General features: G+C 42.5%; 1 protein-coding gene across 1 annotated transcript in view; it reads left to right on the top strand.

Moving 5' to 3' along the window:
* LOC123975124 (adenylate cyclase type 6-like) overlaps nucleotides 1-19,986 on the top strand; it is a 40,356-nt gene extending 20,370 nt beyond the window's left edge. The window contains exons 4-24 of the mRNA XM_046056311.1: nucleotides 5,805-5,954; nucleotides 6,349-6,470; nucleotides 8,540-8,651; nucleotides 8,950-9,077; nucleotides 9,301-9,459; nucleotides 9,574-9,715; nucleotides 9,923-10,051; nucleotides 10,819-10,847; nucleotides 11,092-11,239; nucleotides 11,368-11,465; nucleotides 11,605-11,692; nucleotides 11,847-11,963; nucleotides 14,247-14,396; nucleotides 14,581-14,756; nucleotides 14,964-14,996; nucleotides 15,083-15,112; nucleotides 15,213-15,345; nucleotides 15,632-15,895; nucleotides 16,118-16,322; nucleotides 16,513-16,637; nucleotides 18,036-19,986. Of these exons, the coding sequence (XP_045912267.1) occupies nucleotides 5,805-5,954; nucleotides 6,349-6,470; nucleotides 8,540-8,651; nucleotides 8,950-9,077; nucleotides 9,301-9,459; nucleotides 9,574-9,715; nucleotides 9,923-10,051; nucleotides 10,819-10,847; nucleotides 11,092-11,239; nucleotides 11,368-11,465; nucleotides 11,605-11,692; nucleotides 11,847-11,963; nucleotides 14,247-14,396; nucleotides 14,581-14,756; nucleotides 14,964-14,996; nucleotides 15,083-15,112; nucleotides 15,213-15,345; nucleotides 15,632-15,895; nucleotides 16,118-16,322; nucleotides 16,513-16,637; nucleotides 18,036-18,164 (2,667 nt within the window). The 3' untranslated portion in view covers nucleotides 18,165-19,986. The remainder of the gene's footprint in view (nucleotides 1-5,804; nucleotides 5,955-6,348; nucleotides 6,471-8,539; nucleotides 8,652-8,949; nucleotides 9,078-9,300; nucleotides 9,460-9,573; nucleotides 9,716-9,922; nucleotides 10,052-10,818; nucleotides 10,848-11,091; nucleotides 11,240-11,367; nucleotides 11,466-11,604; nucleotides 11,693-11,846; nucleotides 11,964-14,246; nucleotides 14,397-14,580; nucleotides 14,757-14,963; nucleotides 14,997-15,082; nucleotides 15,113-15,212; nucleotides 15,346-15,631; nucleotides 15,896-16,117; nucleotides 16,323-16,512; nucleotides 16,638-18,035) is intronic.
* Nucleotides 19,987-20,738: the final 752 nt, after the last annotated feature.

Here is a 20,738-nt window from a genome sequence, read left to right as displayed (position 1 = left end):
AGTTGCGGTGCTGTAATTGCAGCTGTGCCTGCGAGGGTGTGAGTGGGCAGGAAGTGAAGGGTTAGTGAGGACACAGCTGGGAGGAGAGTGTCCCCCCCTCGCCCACTCCACCCCCACCCTCCCTCCCTCCCTCCCTCGGTCTGTCCAGCCAAACACTGACCCTGGAACACTGAGCAGCCAAGACCACTGACTAACAGACCCTGACGTATTCATCATAACAGCTTTGTGTCTAATACTAATCTAATACTAATATTTGGTTATTAATAATTACATTTTACCCAAATCATAATTAAAATAAGGAAATGGGGAGGACAGTGGCGGACATAAAACACCTGTTGATGCTACTACTCATTCTACCATTGATTCCAGAAATAATTTATATATAAATATATATGTATATATATATATATATATATATTTATATATATATATATAAACTTTTATAGTGTGATTTTTGCAAGGATCTGTACCAAACAAAGATGTTTTCTTAAGTCTGTGGAATATGATGTGTAGGCTAGAATGTCTCTCCAGCACGGGAATATTTCATTTATAATGGTATTTTGACACAAGTTTTACCTTTAACAAACATTGAAAATTGCAGTAGGCCATATTGCAATTTTGATAGGATTTCGATTATTTCACTGATTTATCCTTGCTCATCTTTATGTCTTTTTTAATGCCAAACAATTAATTGATTTGTCTATATAATTGGTATTTGCATCCCAAAAGTAGCAGCAATAGGTAACACATAGTGTGTGGAAGCCTTGAAAATGTGAGATTGTACACTCATTTCATGTAAGTTTTGTGGCTGTGGCTGTAGTTCACAGAGACAGGAAATGTCCCAGAGCAGAACTAAACTAAGGATGCAACATGCTATAATACAGCCAAGAGCTACAAGAAAGTAACAAGATGGCAAAAATGTGTGCTCATTTGATCCTCCTGCTTTGTTTTAGGGAGTGGGTTCGTGAAAGGCTCTCAAATTACAACAAAAATAATCTCTTATATCTGTATACTGTTGCACTTGTTCCCCTTTCTTCACTGTCAGTTTTTTTCTCTGAGGCCAGTAAGTCTTCTGATACTGTTGCATATTTTTCATGACTGTCTTGAAGTTTATTTATACTGCAAGGCTCAGTAACTCAGAGGTGACATACATATTAATGTGCTTCAAAGTAAAAAGCAAGGAAAAAATAGGCATTCATGCCAAATATATAAGATAAAAACAGATAAGTCATAATCTTACAATAAAAAGGGAATAATAATACTGATTCAAAAATGTTACCTATTAACTACACACTTTCAATATCAGTAAAAGTACAACAATAAAACATTAAAGTAAAAAAAAGATGTTCATGTGGGAGAGAATTCCAGAGAGCAGGACTATAATGACTGAGACCATAAGCTGATTTATAATTTATTCTAGGTATAGAGAGGAGGCTCAAAAGGTACATTCTGATACAGTGTCAGAAGAAAAAAAATCCAGATGCAAATTGTCCTTATGAAGCCTGTCAAGAGTAAATTGAGGGACGAGATATTGAAGTAGAAGGATGAATGAGCTTTGAGTTGAGGGAAATTTGGAGTGGACCATTTTAGCTGGTGGTTGCAGCTTGTTTAGTCAGTAATTCCAGGATCACTGGGAGATTTTCCATCATGTTTGGACAACGTTTATGTGCAAGTATTAATTCAGGATCTGTTTTTCTGACAGATGTACGGCCTGGGTCCGGCTCTATTTAGCTTCAGCGTTTCACAAAGATTACTTCGTGGCCTCACTGGTCGCCTGAGACCAATTTTGGTTTGGCCTAAGCCATGACAAAAACAGAGCTCCGATTCCAGATGGCAGCGACCCAAGATGGCAAAGACAGGCACCCGCACCCCTCTGCAACATTTATCTTTATAAGGAATGGCTTCTTTTCTTATGTTAGTAATTAACCATTATTGTAACCCGGATTAGATTCGGGATTAGTGCAACCAATTCTGTTTTTTTTACCACCGCAGTACCACATGTTATCTTTTCAGGCTATGATCAGCAGTGTGTGACTGGGCTTTGACATTCATCTCTGTAAGACGTCTTAAAAGCTCTAGATGCCTATCAAAGGTCATGTGCTGGAGAGTAGCCCCCATGTCACCAGCAGTCAGTGTCCCCAGAGCCTGTGTGTTGACTTATGGGATTCAGCACTCTGGTCTTTTATAGTTTAAACTCCGGTTTAAGAGGAGCTTAGGTTTGGTTGGATATCTGAACTTATGTATTATTGCAGGCCTTTTAATACTCCTGGATAAATCCAAACACTGATTGTGTACGAAATGCCTGATCAATCAAGTAAGTGACAGTGTGTTGTATCTGTAAATATTAGTTCTTAGCTTAATTCCTCTCACTGTATTGTCATAGGAGTTAATATTTGTTACAAATGCATCAACACGTGACCACCTAAGCTCTGCTCACAGACAGTGCTTCTACAGTTGCCTTCACTGAACTTGAATAAAAGAAACGCTTGTGCAGTGGCCCTAAATGTTATCAAAACATCTCGTATTAATTAGTAGAACATATCAGCTAATGGCGTAACCTATCTCTGAATGAATGTATAATGACCTTGCTGTGAAAACCTGATCCGTGCACATGTACATTCCAGTGTGCTTGTGTGTGAGGGAATTGTCCAGTGGGATATTATTAAAGACAGAATGGATTTTCTGTATGTTTGCCAAGCAGAACTCTTTTCCATCCCCTTTCTTCATTCATTCTTTAACATGCTATCCATCTGTCTTACTTTATAAAGCACCTCACCGGGAGCCGCGCCTTATAAGCCAATGTTTGGACTCCTTTTAACTTCACCGCCAAGAGGTTCCTACTTAAGTAAATGTGGAGCAAGGCCCGTCTTTTGAGAGACAAAAAGTCTGCAGGTCAGGAAGAATGGTCAGGAGGCATCAGTGGAAGCAACTCTAATACCAGCTTAGTGGTTAGAAAGACAGTGGCACTATGTTAATGGGGAGAAGCTCCTTCTGCTCTCTTTGCACCACAGTGCTGTTTAGAGAGGGGAGTGTCAGAGCGGCTGTGGGTCTGTGCTAGATTTGCATGCCTGCGTGATATAAGTGCAGCTACAGACACAGCAAGCCTCAGGATCAAAGAGCTGCCATTCCAAAATGAGTTCACATAAGATTTATTCAAAAGCCTCTGTGAATGCTTCTTCCTCTAATCTCCAGACCGTGTGGTGACTAAGCATAACTTGGCATTAACAGAAGCTTTGTTCATCATGTTTCCCCTCAGTTTAGTTTCACTTATTCAGAGCTATCAGGCTGTTATGTTGAGCTATCATTCAAGATGTTGTCAGTTAGTTGTTGTTCAGCCTCAATAAGCTCCACCTGGATGCAGCGCACCTGCTGATGTTTTGGGGCTTTTGCAAGGTTTAAATTGATGCTGCACTTGCATTTGTATCACATTTGCAAATAAATATCCATGTATCCATGCCATCACGGCACTGTAGTGTGTTTTGCTATTCCACAAAAATGCACAAAATCCTCAATGTGGGACCTACTAATCTGCATTTAAGCAGACTCTATGTTTGTTGCCAAGCTTGATAGGAATGTCTTTACTTGGATTGAAATCTGAGCTCACTCACATGGGAAGCTGAATTGGCTGAATGTAAATTAAGTGCATTGCGGAGAAGTGTGGTCCTGGGAACTGCAGGTGGCCCTGTATCTCAGACAGGCCACTTAACAAAGTTATCTGGCTCACTCTGTTCAGAGCCATCTGTTTGGGATTAATGTGATCAGGTTATGTGAGAGCCCTTCCAGACTGGAGTGTCGAGTCTCCATTGGTGGTCTACAACATTACGATGCAGGGCTTATCAGGAAGCCAATGATTTATGAACACAATAGGCTGATCACTAATTGAGTGATAGTGCGACACAAATTCAATGCACTTAGAGGACAATTGCTCAGTCATGTAAAGAACAAGAGTGGATGTTCTTTGTAGGTCCTCACACCTGATCCTCTGATGATGAGGTGTCTCACACCTCCTGACAGCTTTGATCTAAATCTTTGAAAGTTGACAGTTCAGGCATCAAAGATTCTCTGCCATGCTGCATCATCAAGGAGTTCAGGAAAAAGTGCTTCATGTTCTTTCCTGAAAACCTGTTTGAAGGAACCTGGCTGCATCCATATCGCTCAGAAATACAATTTTGGATGCTCTGTTTAGTTCCTGAATAATGCTGTTGCTCTCTGCCTGCATCAGCCACATAAGGGATTGGTATTTGCCCAGTACATCAAAAGCAGGTTTGCGTCTGCACCTGAAAACCGTGAGTGTGGTTATTTTTTTGCTTACTGCTGTGCTTCTGATCTAGTTTGGCCATTTGTGTTCAGATGGAATAGGAAGCTACCACCATCTCTCTCTTTGACTAAACAGTTGAATTTGCATGCCACTGTCCTGTGCAAGTTGTGTTCTGTTTCAAGCACAGGTTGTTAGATCTCTGTCTTGTTGTGACAACAAAGACCAAGTTCTTGTGTGTACAGTGTCAACCTCATGTCAGGGCTGTGGTAGAAAGCCCGCCATCACTCTACACGTTTGAGGCCTTGTCTTAGTTTACTTTCAGTGGGAGTTTTGCTCACTGTGTGGATGCTATGTTAGTTTAATGACCTCTTAATTTCTTTAAAAAAAGAACATATTCATGAAAATATGCTGTGTATGCATGTATGCAGATAATCATCAACTATCTACAGCTTCCATCTGTCTTCTGCCAAATTACAAACACGTACACAAACACACAGGTTTGGCTACATACCAGCCATGGCTCAGAAATACTGGTAATTGTGATGAGATATTTCATGTTCTCCAGTTTTGTTAATGTTATTGTGTGTACCCTGCCTGCATGTCTTTTTCTCATTATTGATGATATCATCTTCAGAGGAAGCACTGGGGTGCTCTGGTCATGGGTCAAGTGACTTTCCCAGGCTGGAGTGTGTTTCTGAGCATGGAGAGGACGTGTGTGTGCGCGCGCCTTGCCTGTGTGTTTCTGAGTGGAGGGGAAGTCCAGAGCTTGAGGCTCCATTTCTGATGTTCAGTCTTGGCCGTGGACGCAGAGAAATCACAAACAGACTTACACACAGGCTTACCACACGCATCCAAAAACACAAGGGCACACACAGAAAGCGGTCGGAGCAGCGCAGAGGAATACTTTTAAGGTCGATGACCCCACAAAGCTAACTCAACGCTATATCTAAACTTTATTTACTCAAGCCACAGATAATGCTGTTTTACACATGCATTCTTGGAGCCTCATTGTTCAATCAGCATACCTGACTGCACACAGGAAAGTTACATTATTCTGTTTCTCACTACTGTCTTAAGCTGTACATTCAAATATACACGTTTTCCTGTCGTACTGCTTTAAGCTCCATTTTGACAAGAAAAGGCTGTTCTGCATATCATCTGTTTTTGGCTCTCAAAATTACTCCATACATACTAAAGGACAAAACAAACTTTTAGCCAGGAGTGTGTCCTCAGTCATGCACCACACTGATCCTCCGGGCTTCTTCGTTGCCGTTCAGAACGTGCCATGAGGAGAATGTCCTCTTGCAGAGCCACCACAAGGCCACACTCATCATCTCTAACCAGATCACATATAATAGCCCCTCAGACGTTTGAGGAATTTTTCTGCTTGCAGTAAATCCTATGACACGGAGTGTTATCAATTTCGTTTATTGACCACTCCCAGGTCAGGCACAGTTCACCATATTCTTATGATGTGACATGTACATGCCTGATGAAATTCTCAGTTGTTGTTTATCTTTCTTTCTTTTGTTTCTGTGTTTTTCAGATCAGTGCCAACGTGCTGATCTTCCTGTGCACTAACATGATCGGGATCTGTACCCACTACCCTGCTGAGGTCTCCCAGAGACAAGCCTTCCAAGAGACGAGAGGATATATCCAGGCCAGACTGCACCTGCAGAGGGAAAACGAGCAGCAGGTACACACACACACTGACACATGCACTCAGACACATGCATGTTCATGCAAATTAGTGAGGGAGGCGGCATTCATGTATGAATGCAAAAGAGCAACAAATGGGTGTCTCCATTTTCTAGTTACATTTTTTTTTTTGTTTCAGTTTTAGAGGTCAACAATATGTTCTGAAGTATAACACGTATCTCCACTCCTCTCTATTTGACTAACACGTTCCCACGCATATGCCAACGAGGCAGGGTGACTCATTGAGCATTCTTAACAGCAGAAACTGATGGAAATGAATGGCCTCTCTCTCTCTCTGTCTTTCTTTAATTTCTCTCCCCATGTCTATTCTCTCTCTCTCTCTCTCTCTCTCTCTCTCTCTCTCTCTCTCTCTCTCTCTCTCTCTCTCTCAGGAGCGCCTACTGCTGTCAGTGCTGCCAAGGCATGTTGCCATGGAGATGAAGGCTGATATCAATGCCAAGAAGGAAGATATGATGTTCCACAAGATCTACATCCAAAAACACGACAATGTTAGGTAAATAAAGATAAATACACACCACTTGGTCCGCACCACTGCATTGACACACACACGCACACACACACACACACAGGAAGAGGTTGGAGAGCTTGTGTACTTTGCTATCACCAGCGGCTTTGACCTCACTCTGCTGACTGATGTGTCAGTTACAGAGTTACTCCAACAGCTATTTCCCTGACAGCATGTATAATGCATGTTGTTGTTTATTGACACTGACAGCATCGGCTGCAGTAACGATATTGACTTAGGCACACTGCTGTGCTTTCTGTAGCAAAAGATAGGAGGCAGACCTTTTTTGGCCCAATGTCTCGCCCCTCACCACTGGATTTCACCTCCCGAGTGGGAATTACTCAGTACTAATAGGTGATTGAAACTCTCCATCCATTAGCCTACTGGTGAGCCCTGCCGGTGCTGTTTAGGTTGTGGTGGTGATGGTGGTACGGAACAACGAGACAGGGTTGCAGCTGAAATCTCTTGCCAGAGGTGACCCAAAGAGGTTCAGGTGATGCACTTAGTGGAAAAATCTGCAGCGCCCTTGCTCTACCAAAGTGTAAACTTGTAAACAGGAATAATCCATTATCCAAGATTAAAACCTGCTGTCTTTGTCCAAAATTGATGCACAGGTCATTTTTGTAAAAGCTTTAACACCAGACAACAACTACATGTGAGTTAATGTTTTCTAATCCTGTTGAAGGATCACTAATATATGCTCTACTTTCTATGGAATTATGGTCAGCCCATATAACCTCAAAATGCTTATCTGTCAAACTCATTTGTTATGGGAGTGACTATACATTTAAAGGGTCAGTTCACCCAAACTACAGACAAATAGATTTTTTCTCTTACACCTTGTAATATCTGGTCACGCAGGAAGTTTTGGTTGTATTTGCCAAGATTTGGCTTTTGCTGAGGTGAATTTTGAAGAAGAAACAGAACAGAAAAATGACACTATGCTACAGCAACATCCATCCAGGGGCTGGAGCCAATCCCAGCTGACATCGTGCGAAAGGTGGGGTACACCCTGGACAGGTCGCCAATCCATCGCAGGGCCGCACATAGATAAACAACCAGTCACACTCACACCTAAGGACAATTTAGGGTCACCAATCACGGTGGCTTCCTCCCACCGTCCAAAGACATGTAGACCACATGTCTTGGTCCAAAGTTATCTTTGGGACTAGTAGAAAGTAGTTCCAATGAAAACCTGGTCCAAAGACATGCGGTCTACATGTCTTTGGACAGAGCACCCGGAGAGAAACCACGCAGACACAGAACATGCAAACTCCACACAGAAAGGCCGGGGCAACCGGGGTTAGGACCCGCGACCTTCTTGATGTGAGGCCACAGCGCTATCCGCCAGACACCATTACTAGTCACTTTGGAAAATCCACAGATCACATGGTCAGTTTTCTTTGGGACTAGTAGAAAGTAGTTCCAATGAAAACTGTCGACAGTGATGGCAGGAGCGGATATCTCAAAACTCAATACTATATCCACTGCATGGTTAGATACCACTCTGGGTAAGGGAGGAGATGTGTTTGTATGTAGTTTGTGTGAGTTGACTCTTTAGAGATAATCTATTGCATCATGGCTCAGGGTGTGAGATGCAGACAGACTCTGGACTGCTGTAATTAAAGACCAGTTCTCCCCCCCAGTGGATGACCCCATGGGACCAACTGCGCCATCTGTCGCCTTCAACCGGAACTCAGACTGTCCATAGTGTTGTTTATCCTGGCCTTTCATTACTATCAAAAGTTAGAAATGAAAGGCATGCAGACAGGGGGACAGGGGGTGGTGTTCTCAGAGGGACGGGCTGGAGGAGGTGACCTACATTGGCCTAGATGATGAGAGCCAGAGCTGAACAAATGTCTGCCTCTCTCCCTCCCCTGCTCACATGGCAGCTGGACAGTGAGGAGGGAGGGAGGCGCTAGACCATGCCAATGAACTCTATACTTTATTGATTGGTCTCATTTTGTCTTTTCCTTTGTCTTTCTTTTCCGTGTCTTGTCCGTTTGTTTCGGGCCACCCTCTCCATCTCCACCACCACCAACAACACTCTACTGCAGCATACTGTTTGCAGACATCGAGGGCTTCACCAGCCTGGCGTCTCAGTGCACGGCCCAGGAGCTGGTGATGACGCTCAACGAGCTGTTCGCTCGCTTTGACAAGCTGGCCTCGGTGAGAACTGACAACCTGCCGCCGCCATTTTCCCAGCCGAACTTTGAACCACTATTGCTTATGTAACCATACAGCCTATAACCTTCATTGTTAGTGTGTGTGTGTGTGTGTGTGTGTGGTGGGTACTTCAGCATTGTGCAAGACATCAATTAGACTATGCTGAGACTGATGAGTCATCTAAATTATGCATAAAAAGCTCTATATTTGACACAAGCATGCGGCATATTAACTGTAATTGAAGGCCTAACATTGTGTGTCTGTGTGTGTCTCTGTGTGTGTGTGTTTCCTTGTTGTACAGGAGAACCACTGCCTGCGTATTAAAATCCTAGGGGACTGTTACTACTGTGTGTCAGGGCTGCCTGAGCCCCGGGCTGACCACGCCCACTGCTGTGTGGAGATGGGAGTAGATATGATTGAGGCCATCTCGTGAGTCAAACACAAACTAATGCACTGAAACTCAAAGACCCACACACTCAAAACAAGAACACACGCCCCTACAGTCATCAGTAATGTTCTAGTGACGGTTAAGTCACGATTTCTTGCCTTGTTTATGCTGCACGGGGTATAGGAGAGACGCTGTGAAGCTGAAGGTGACATTCTTTTTTTGACAATAGTGTGTGTGTGCGTGTGTGTGTGTGTGCAACTGCAGGCTGGTGAGAGAGGTGACAGGCGTTAATGTGAACATGCGGGTGGGCATCCACAGCGGGCGCGTTCACTGCGGGGTGCTGGGCCTGCGCAAGTGGCAGTTTGACGTGTGGTCCAACGACGTGACGCTCGCCAACCAAATGGAGGCCGGGGGCAAGGCTGGGTAAGTCCCTCCTACTCCACCTGCCACCGGACTGATGTAGGCTCCCATAGCCTGTTTAGTTTCTGACACACTGTTTGTTTGTGTGTGTGTGTGTGTGTGTGTGTGTGTGTGTAGGCGTATCCACATCACCAAAGCCACACTGCAGTATCTAAACGGTGACTATGAGGTGGAGCCAGGATTTGGAGGAGAGAGAAATGCTTACCTGAAAGAGCAAAACATTGAAACCTTCTTGGTGCTGGGCTGCAGCCAGAAGAGGGTTAGTACACAGTCACACACACACACGCACACACACACACACACACACACACACACACTCACACACATGTCCTTGATTACCTGCTTGACCTCTTCAGAACTTCACACTAGTGCCATATTTCACACACCCAATATAATAGCTTGTCACCTGACATAGAAGACCTTGTTTGTCAAAGCATTTTCCCTGGTGGGCTTTCTTCACTTCCAGAAAGACGAGAAAGCCATGATGACCAAGATGCAGCGAGCACGTGCAAATTCTACAGAGGGATTGATGCCGCGCTGGGTGCCTGACAGATCCTTCTCCAGAACCAAGGAGTCCAAAGTCTTCAGGCAGATGGTGAGAGACACTCAGGGAGCACTTAGCTGAGCACATGGCACCTCTTCTTCTATATCCGATTTCCTGTGTCCATCCTCTCCACTCTCTGAAGTCAAATCATAAATATCTTATAATTATATTCTAATTATGTCCTCAAAGAAGCTGTTAATATTAGGCATTTCTCTTGTATGGTCATTCAAGGGTCTATTGCATGGCTAGACTCCTAGCCTGGTTTCTTTTAGAATACATTCACCTCAAATGAACAAGATTCTCTATAAATATAAATTTGAATGCCTGAAGGTGACAAATGTGCACAGAACTGTATGTATGGTAAAGTGTAAGAGAGACAATGGTAATGGAAGAAGTATTGATCTGTTCCTGTCAAACAAACAGGAGTTACAACAGGGCTCCCAGAGATTCCCAGTGGATCATTTACAACTGGAGTTAATCTGATAAGGCTGCAGCTGCATATATATCTCTTTCTCACTCTCTCTACCTCCCTCTCTTTATCCTACTCATTTCCTTGTCTTTCCTACATTCTTCCCCTCTCCTCCTCCTTTTGTCCTCTCCATCTCAGAGGGTTTGAGCCCTAGGGGCAAAGAGGGTGTAATTTGAAGCCTCCGAGCATTAATTAAAACATCAGTCTGGCTCTCAGGGATTAGCTGTTCAGATGTCTGAGTCTCTGTCTATTTTTCAGTTGTACTGTGGCTACACGATAATCTCTCCCTTTTCTCTCCTGCACTGTTTTTTTGTCTCCTTTTTCACTGTCTGTTTTTGTTTTTTCTCAGGGAATCGATGAAGCATCCAGCAAAGACATGTGAGTGTTTTGGCCTCAGTTATTAAGGTGTCTTTTGTTATTAGCGGCTGATTGGCAGACACTGTAGCGGTCACTATTGAGCCCCACTGTTGGTTTTATACAGTCACATCCAAAGCCAGCACTAATACCATGTTAGCTCTGAGTCATCCTGCCTGTCACAGCATAGGCCAAGTCCCTCATACACACTCACACACAGATACAAGCACACACCACACAGTGACCTATTGTTCCATCTACCTCATAGCCGCTCTGCTCAGGAGGCCATGAACCCTGAGGATGAGGTGGATGAGTTTCTCGGACGGGCCATCGACGCACGCAGCATCGACCAGCTGAGGAAGGATCACGTCAAGAAGTTCCTACTCACCTTTCAGACCCCCGACGTCGAGAAAAAGGTTGGTATTGGATTGGAGTTGGTTTGAAAATCACCATAATTCCCTGTCAAATTAAAAGGAATTGATTTTATTTACCTCTTTAATTGAACTACAAGGCAACTTATTTCTCATTGATTTTCTATTCTCAGTATTCCAAAAAGGTTGATGATCGTTTTGGGGGATATGTGGCCTGCACACTCCTTGTTTTCTGTTTCATCTGTTTCATTCAGATTATAGTTTTCCCAAGGTAAGTAGCTCCCTCAAGTAAGTCGCCTTTTCCCAGTTTCCCAGTTATACTGAACTGTGGGCAGGAAATGTGGTCTTGATTAGTTTATAAGGAGTTAATGAGAGTTATACATCCTAATGCGTTTTCTTCTCTTCCGCAGAACAACACTTATGCTTGGTCTTTACATCAGCATCTTCATCATCCTCGTCAACATCCTCTTCATCTGTGCCATCTACTCCTGCATCAAAGTAAGAAACGAAGGACTTCCCCATATGATATTGCCCATATGATTTCCCTTGCAGATAACTTCAGATTAGAGTCATTATCATATGTCTTCAGCCAGCATCACTAATGGTATTAACTCTCTCTTATCTGATCTTCTCCTTGCTGTCTGCATCCAAGCTCTTCCCAGCTGTCTTGCAGACTGTAACCAAGAAAATAGTCCAGTCTCGTGCAAACAGCACACTGGTGGGCGTCTTCACCATCCTCCTCCTCTTCATTTCCTCCTTTGCTAACATGGTAGGGACACAGCTCTTCATTTTGTCATTTTTGAATCATGTATTTGTTATGAATGGTATCATGTTGGTTCAAGTCTATCAATCACTAAGTTTCTTGTCAGATTTTCAAGCGATTTGAAGAAATTCTGCACCCTCCTCACATTATTTAATTTGGCTAAGGGGGTGCTGTAATTAGACTACGCCGATCAGCTATAACATTATGACCACTGACAGGTGAAGTGAGTCACACTGATTATCTTGTTAGAATGGCACCTGTAAGTTGGTGCGACATAGTAAAAGTTAGCAACTGAACATTTTATCCTCAAAGCTGATGTGTTTGAAGCTTGATGACTGGGTCAGAGCATCTCCAAAACTGCCGCTCTCGTAGTTCCCGGTCTGCAGTGGTCAGTATCTATCAAAAGTGGTATAAGGTAGGAAAAGCAGTCAACCAGCGACAGGGTTGAGACTCTTTGATGCATGTAGGGAGCGAAGGCTGGCCTGTGTGGTCCGATACAACAGACAAACTACTGTAGTTCAAATTGCCGAAAAAGTTAATGCTGGTTCTGATAGAGAGGTGTCAGAACACACAGTGTATCACAGTTTGTTGTGTATGGGGCTGCGTAGTCGCAGACCAGTTAGGGTGCCTATGCTGACCCCTGTCCACTGCCAAAAGCATCTACAATGGACATGTGAGCATCAGAACTGAATCACGGAGCAATGGAAGACAGTGGTCTAGTCGGATGAATCACATTTTCTTTTACGTCACGTGGATGGTCGGGTGTGTGTGCATCGCTTACCTAGGGAACATATGGCACCAGGATGCACTATGGGGAAGAAGGCAAGCTGGCGGAGGCAGTGTGATGTGCAATGTTCTGCTGGAAAACCTTGGGTCCTGCCATTAATGTGGATGTTACATTGACACGTACCAACCACCTAAGCATTGTTGCAGACCATGTAAACCCTTTATGGAAACGGTATTCTCTGATGGCAGTGGTCTCTTTCAGCAGGATAATGCGCCCTGCCACAAAGCAAAAATGGTCCAGAAGTGGTTTGAGGAATACAACGAGTTGAAGGTGTTGACTAGGCCTCCAAATTCCCCAGATCGCAAACCAATTTAGCATCTATGGGATATGCTGGACAAACAAGTCCGATCCATGGAGGCCCCACCTCGCAACTCACAGGACCTAATCTGCTGCTAACGTCTTGGTGCCAGATACCACAGCACACCTTCAGAGGTCTAGAGTCCATGCCTCGACCAGTCAGGCCTGTTTTGGTGGCAAAAAGGGGGAACTACGCAATATTAGGCAGGTAGTCATAATGTTATGGCTGATCAGTGTATATACAACTATAGATGCCAAATTACGAATGCCATGGCCAAGAAGAGTGTTAAAAGTCATGCAACGATTAAAATCATGTTTATTAATGCTGAAAACCTAATTTCTGTGCATCAGCAACAGAAAATGATGTTTTATATGATGGTACATTAAAAACCAACAGAAGTTATGCTTTGACTATGGTTTAGCGGTTTAACCATGTTTTACCATGTGTGTCACTCTATTTGTTCGTGCTCTGTAGCTTTTCGCTGATCCACTTGTATGATTTGCTGCCTGCAGGGTTGTTCCAGCCTGTGATTTGTTCCTCAGTGTCACACTCCAACATCAAGCTAGCCAATTTAAATTTCATAAAGACTTATTCAGTAGCTTGCTTGCTCAGGTCAGCAGCTACTTTCTCTATTCTGCACCATTGAGCTTCAGTCTGCTCATTTTTGGGGTTCTTTGTCTATTATTGTATTTTGAAACATCCTTAATTTGTAAGATGATATTATGTAAGGACCTACAGTATGTGCAGAAAAATATTTTCCAGTAATGTGACTGAAGGCATTTAAAATCTTGTGTCAAAACCTTTAAAATTACAGAAGTGACAAATATTTTTAGATGGATTTTTATTATTGGATTTCTTATTTGAAGTAATTTAAAAACATTATTATTTACGTAGTTTTTTCATCAAATAGCATTGATCAATATTTTCTAATGTAAAATGCCCTCCTTGCACATATCTTTGTCACAATTCTTTAATAACCAATAACCAAGTGATCTTTATCAAAAATGTCTAGGTTATGTGCAAATACATCACTATCAGACATCATCAAACATGCATTTTGCGGCCCAGTTGGGTTCTACTGTCATGTTCAAAGGGGAAAAAATAAAGGATTTACATGTTTTGTTACTTTAGCCTTTTTCAGCATTACATTTGTGTGTCTCTCGCTGACGCTTAAATGACACACTGTGTCCTCGTTTCATGCCAGTTTACCTGCAGCAGAGAGAAACTGGAGGAATGTGTGGCCGATGAGCTGAACACATCAGTGACTCTCTGCTTGCTGCACAACCTGACCAAGACCGCAGAGGACGGTTTGACTCTGTGTTCCAGCCAGGCCATGCCCTGCCATTTCCCCGAGGTCAGTCCCATAACATGTTAGCATGTGTGTACAGTACATCGTGTGCATGTACATACAAATGCACAGGTGCAAGCCTGTGTGCTCGTGTACGTGTGTGTTTATCTGTGTGCATGAAAAGTATATTTGAATATTCACCTCACCTTCCTTGTCCCCTTCCTCCCTGGCTGTCTCCTCTCTGCTGCAGTATTTCAGCTACAGCGTACTGCTGACCCTGCTGGCCTGCTCCGTGTTCCTCCACATCAGCAGCATAGGGAAGCTGGCTCTGATGCTGTTCATCCAGCTCACTTTCCTCCTGCTGGTGGAGTGGCCTCAGGTGGCCCTGTTTGACAACGCAGACCTGCTGGTCTTTGCCAACACCCTGTGAGTCTCCTCACACACATACACAAGCACATACCCTCAGTCTTTCACAATTTTCAACCTGAATAGTTGAGCTCCTGTGTCACAATACTTTGGTTTAGGTTGGCCTACATTATTACAATAAGGTTTAGATTATAAAAGACCTACTTTCTCATGTACCAGTTGGGCTCTACTCCTATTTTTTGAATATGTTCTAATTTTTTTCCTCAGGCAATTATCACCTGTTAATGATTCTCTACAACAGTAAGTTGTATTATTTTATTCAGTACTACCTAATTTTGATGACTCATGTGGTTTGTTGACCTGACTTTTCCGTGTCTATTTTCCAGGCCTGGTTTCAATGAAACTGCAGAACAGTGGTAAGTACCTTTCTCTTCGTCGTATGTTTTAGTACGGGTCAGGCTGCACAAATTTTACTCCCATGCAAGACACTCATTCAACTCCTCTTTCCCTCCTCAGCCTGGAGAGCGTGACCAAGGTATCCCTAAAGGTCATGACCCCTGTAATCCTGACAGTGTTTGTTCTGGCTCTCTACTTGCACGGCCAGCAGGTGGAGTCCACCGCACGCCTGGACTTCCTCTGGAAGCTGCAGGTAAATTAAACCGTTCCAGATGTAAAACAAAATATTTTGACACGTCATAGCAGGAAACATCCATTAACAAATTAGGCACTGTTCTGTTCAAGTGTTCCAGTAAGCGATGGCAGTGTGACAGTGAGCCAATATGCACAATAACAGGATCCTGAAACTGAGGCAGCTATATGGAATTTAGCCATCACTTATTTTATTATTTACACCTGCGTTTTTCCCCGCTGTGACATGTCAAAACACCTTCCATGAAAAAGCCCTGTAGCCACATCTCTGCCCGTCCCCTCCTCAGGCTACAGAAGAGAAGGAGGATATGGAGGAGCTGCAGGCGTACAACCGCCGCCTGCTCCACAACATCCTGCCCAAGGACGTAGCTGCACACTTTCTTGCACGGGAGCGTCGGAATGACGAGCTGTACTACCAGTCATGCGAATGCGTCGCGGTCATGTTTGCCTCCATCAGCAACTTTTCTGAGTTTTACGTGGAGCTGGAGGCCAACAACGAGGGAGTGGAGTGCCTCAGGCTGCTCAACGAGATCATCGCTGATTTTGACGAGGTGAGAAGAGATGGAAAATACATATAAGAAGATGATGAATGCAAATTATTTTAGAAATGACTAGGATAAGGTATGATGGGGTTTTTTCATGCTTCTTACAATCACCTTCTCCTCACTGTCTTTGTTGTTCTGCCCTTTAGCAAGCTGTTGACCTAAAGCTGAAGTGCAGCATTTGTTTGTCTCATCTCCTCTTCTTATCCACTGTTGATTACTCTTCTCTAGATCATCAGTGAGGACAGGTTTCGTCAGCTGGAGAAAATCAAGACCATCGGCTCCACCTACATGGCAGCCTCTGGTCTGAATGACTCTACTTACGACAGAGAGGGCCGTTCTCACATCTTGGCTCTGGCCGACTATGCCATGAGGCTTAGGGAGCAGATGAAATACATCAATGAGCACTCCTTCAACAACTTCCAGATGAAGATAGGTAAGCCTGGGAGGTAGTGGAGATTGTTTTTTGAAACATTATCTGATAAATCTGCCAGTTGGCATTTGTTTAAAAAATCATTTTCCCGGTCAAAGTACTACAGTAATCTACTTCCTTACAAGCAGCATTATATTTGAGTCAGTGTGGTGTAACTAGTATGATGTAACACAGCCAGGTGCTTTCTTTTCAGGGTTGAACATGGGGCCAGTGGTAGCAGGGGTGATTGGAGCCAGGAAACCCCAATATGATATCTGGGGGAACACAGTCAATGTGGCCAGCCGGATGGACAGCACAGGAGTACCAGACTGCATCCAGGTAATTCTACACAACTCCTCTCAGTACTTCCTCAGCAGTATGTAAATTTACGTTCACAAGAAGCATTTTGCAGTTTTAGTTATTGGTAAGTGAATCATCCAACCCAAAATACCAGTCCAGTTACTTAGAAACTAGTCATAATGCTGTCTCAGTAGTTATTCTAATATGAAAGTGTGCGTCGGTTACTTTTTTCACCACAAAATCTTGCATCAGTTCTGCACTTTTATAATCTTCTGCACTGTAAAAAACGTCTTTCCCCAAACTGAGAGATAATTATCACCCCAAGGCATGTACATTTGAAAGCATTGTTTGTGGTATCTGAAAGAGACAAAGTCATTCGCCTATGCTCTGTATGAAAGTCATACAGATACCAATTCTATAGATATAATCAGTGCACAGTCCTTCAGGATTTAGGTTCACACATCTGCTCTGCAGAAGTGCCCTTGAGCTGTGCCCATGCTGTTCTCTAGCAGAAATAGCACTCTAATGTCCCTCTGGAGGACAGCATAAAGCTAAATTTGAATTACCTGCATTATTTTCATCTTCAAGAGAGAGACCACAGTCGTTGCATGTTCCCCAGAGAAGCAGTCAGTCAGTTATGTCAGTAATGGACAAGATTAAGGACAAGATATCCAGTCTTATTTATCATCTCATTCATGGATATATAGTTGATGTAAAAGCTAATTTTGAAACGTGAAAAAAACACCAACCTAGCTAACAGCTGTTGTGACATTTTTTGCCCTTAAATCAAATACATAAATTGGTTGCTAGAAAGATTACAGTCAGAACAATGCTTCCATCTGTTGTACACTGTGAGTTACTGCAAGTTAAAATGCCTTCTAAGATACACATGGTAGAAACAGCAGGGCTGCAACTTTCCATCATGTTATATTTTGATTGATTAATTTAGCCTCAGAAATGTTAGTAAAACTGAATAAAATGCCCATCAGATGTTTTGTATTAGTCAACTAACTGAAACCCAACTATATCCAATTTAGAAGCAGCTAGTCTTCACATCTGAGATGCTAGAAAGTCTATTCCAAACACTCCAAAAAAGTTAGTTTATATGATAAAATAGAGGGAAAAAGTCCCCACCTTTGAGTAACTAGTGAATATGTGGCATTTACTGTGTGCTTGATAAATGACTTAAATATGATTGTCAAAATGGGTGTGGATTATTTTTCTCAACACTGACTGTTTGTTTGAGCACTAATACATAAGTAGATCTATTTTGCTCGACGTTTTATACAAAATGCGCTACTTTTTAAACATGTTATGCCTTGATCACAGTCACATTAGGAAGATTATTCAGTGTGAAACTGGGACTGACAGCGTTTCTCTTGGAGAAGGGTTGAGTGTCTCACATCTTTGGTGTCAAATGTCCGCGCCCTCTCTTAGGTGACCACTGACCTGTACCACGTGCTGGTCAACAACAGATACCAGCTGGACTGTCGAGGTGTCGTCAAGGTGAAAGGGAAGGGGGAGATGACCACTTACTTCCTCACTAGCGGTCCCCCGGGCAGTTAACAACAGAGAGGCCAACCACAGCGTGACTCCTGCTGCACTGACAAGACAGAGAATGCAGAGGGCCAGCTCAGCGATGAGCACCGAAGTACGGTGCGAACACACCGGGGGGACAGGAGACGGCTAACAGAGACAAGCTCGGCCTGTCTGTATGTTGTCACGTACTCAGATACACACATGTTGTATGCTGTTCATGTCTGAAGGCTTTTTCCCAAGCTGCTCGAGAGATCACAAAGCCCAGTTGCCTTAGAACGGAAGTGGCTATGCTTGTGTTTATAAGCAATAGTATTTCATCTGGAGTCGTTATTTATTTTTCTGCAGATGGATTTTTGTGATGACCTTGTACAAAAAAGACAAAATAAAATAAAAAAAATATATATATATAATCAAAAAAAAACCTATATTACTTAAAAGACAATATGCAAGGACAACATGAAGGATGAAAATGACCAAAGATCAAATGTTTAATATGAAATACACACTAATCTGTTCAAAAGCAAAGTAACCTTAAGTAATTTATTATTCTTTTGACAGCAAAGGCCACGGTAATGTCACTGTCGTTGATAGCGACAAACACTTCTTTGTTGTGGACTTGTTGTTGACTCATGAAGGACAACACACACACACACACACACACAGATAGATATAAAACACAATAACCTTGGCTTGGTCTTGTGTGTGTATCAGGGCCTTCTTTGTTTCTTCCAGCCTGTGATTAGCCATAGTCTGGGCACAAGGCTGTTTGTGGTTCACTGAAATGTACGATTGATTACTTGCTCCCTGCAATGTATTTTTGGTTCAAGCCAAGTATGAAAAGAAGGAAGAGCGGTTGCATTAGTATCACGGTACTGAAGAGAGATTGTTAAACTGTTATGAAACATTTTATATAAGTGTGTGTGAGTACCGTATGTATGGGTGTTTGGGTGTGTGTGTGTGAGCACATTAGCTGAATGCTGATCTTTATCTATAAAGGGGCATACTGTAACTTTTCACTGTGAGGTTTTTATGATACTGTATGACAATGCTTTCTTGCCAAACTGGTTGCTGCAAGGCATGTTTTATATTATTCTCGTTGTGTGCCCAATCCTTATTTCCTGTGTCAAAATGATCATTTGAAGAGAATTATGTCTACAGCGCCTTTTACCGGACTGTAACTTTGACTGACTTCATTCCAACCTGAGCAAAAGCCCATGAAACGTATAGTTTGGATTGTGTTGCAACATGTGAACTGAAACTGGTCCTTATAGCTTCAGGATTAATTGTATACAGGAATTCTCCTAAGTATTGCATTGAGATTATGCAATTCCAGGGTGTGCATACTTCATGACCAATTTTCACAACTTTACACAACAGTTTTTGACCCTATCTGGTTGTTTTTTGGCACATATAGACTTGAAACACCCCCAAAATTAGTAGTCCGAACAACATCATATGAATGTATGTAATAATAAATATTTTTGTCCACATTGAAACTACTACTGAAGAAAACCACTCTTTACATTGCCATTGGTACTGTGGAAGGAGCCTAATCATTGTTCTAGAGGCCAAATTGACTAGACTGAAGGTATGTTTTACATTTAGACAGCTTTACAGCTGGTGTTGATATGCTCATGGTTTTGTGTGAGCCTAAAAAAAAGCTGCCTTCATAGGCTATAAAAAAGATGTTCACTTTTGCTTCTCCCTCTCTCTCCTTAGAATGAAAGTTCAAACAAATGCTGTTGCATTTTCCTGTAGAAAGTGGCAGAGTTAAAGAAATAGTGCAATGATTGATTTGATTAATTTCCCCCTTGGATAAGAAATTAATAAATGTCTGTTTATGCATTGATTGTGTTTATTTGGTTTATTATTCCTGTTGATGCTCTCATATCTCTACAGTAGAGGTGATAGGAAAATTAATCTTCCAAAAGAAAAGTAGGGCAAGACCTACCTTCAATTTGTTCTTGATAAAGCTGTGTTGAGAGGAATAAATAGTATAAAATTAAAACATATTTGTGATTATTGCCGTCTTAGAAAATGTCACAAACACTTCTGCCAAAAAATCAAGAACAATTTATTCTTCCTTTCACAAAAATCGACTTCCCCCCAACAGTTTATTTCACAGCACAGTTTTAGCGTGCTTTGAGGCGCTCTATTTTGTTTGCTTTTAATTTAGCTCTCACGTCAATCAGCAGCCTGCAATCAAGATTTCTCCCTGGGACAGTAACCCGAGAGACGCCTCCTTCTCCTTTTCTGAATAAATCAGTCTACAATTTCAAGAGGGCGATACAGGAGAGAGTATTTAATTGCTTGCACATGAATAATGAATTTCTGTTGAGGTAATGGCAATGTTCACTTACAGCACTCTATGCTGAGCATTAATTAAGCGACATAAATTCCCCCTAATCCCTGATGAAAAAGCACTGTTACTATAACAGGCTCATGATAAGGGCACTTAGTATAGGCCTACTAGTTGTTTTTTTTGTTGCACTGTTTTTAAATATATATTATATAATATATATTATCTCTACTAGCTTAATGGTGATACAGTAATGGTGGTACAAAAGTTGACATTTTAAATTCTAATGATATTTATTATGG

The sequence above is a fragment of the Micropterus dolomieu genome, linkage group LG08, assembly GCF_021292245.1.
Source record: "Micropterus dolomieu isolate WLL.071019.BEF.003 ecotype Adirondacks linkage group LG08, ASM2129224v1, whole genome shotgun sequence".
Lineage (NCBI taxonomy): Eukaryota > Metazoa > Chordata > Actinopteri > Centrarchiformes > Centrarchidae > Micropterus > Micropterus dolomieu.
The sequence above is the reverse complement of the archived record's forward strand: the minus strand, read 5'-3'. Positions and strand labels throughout refer to the sequence as shown.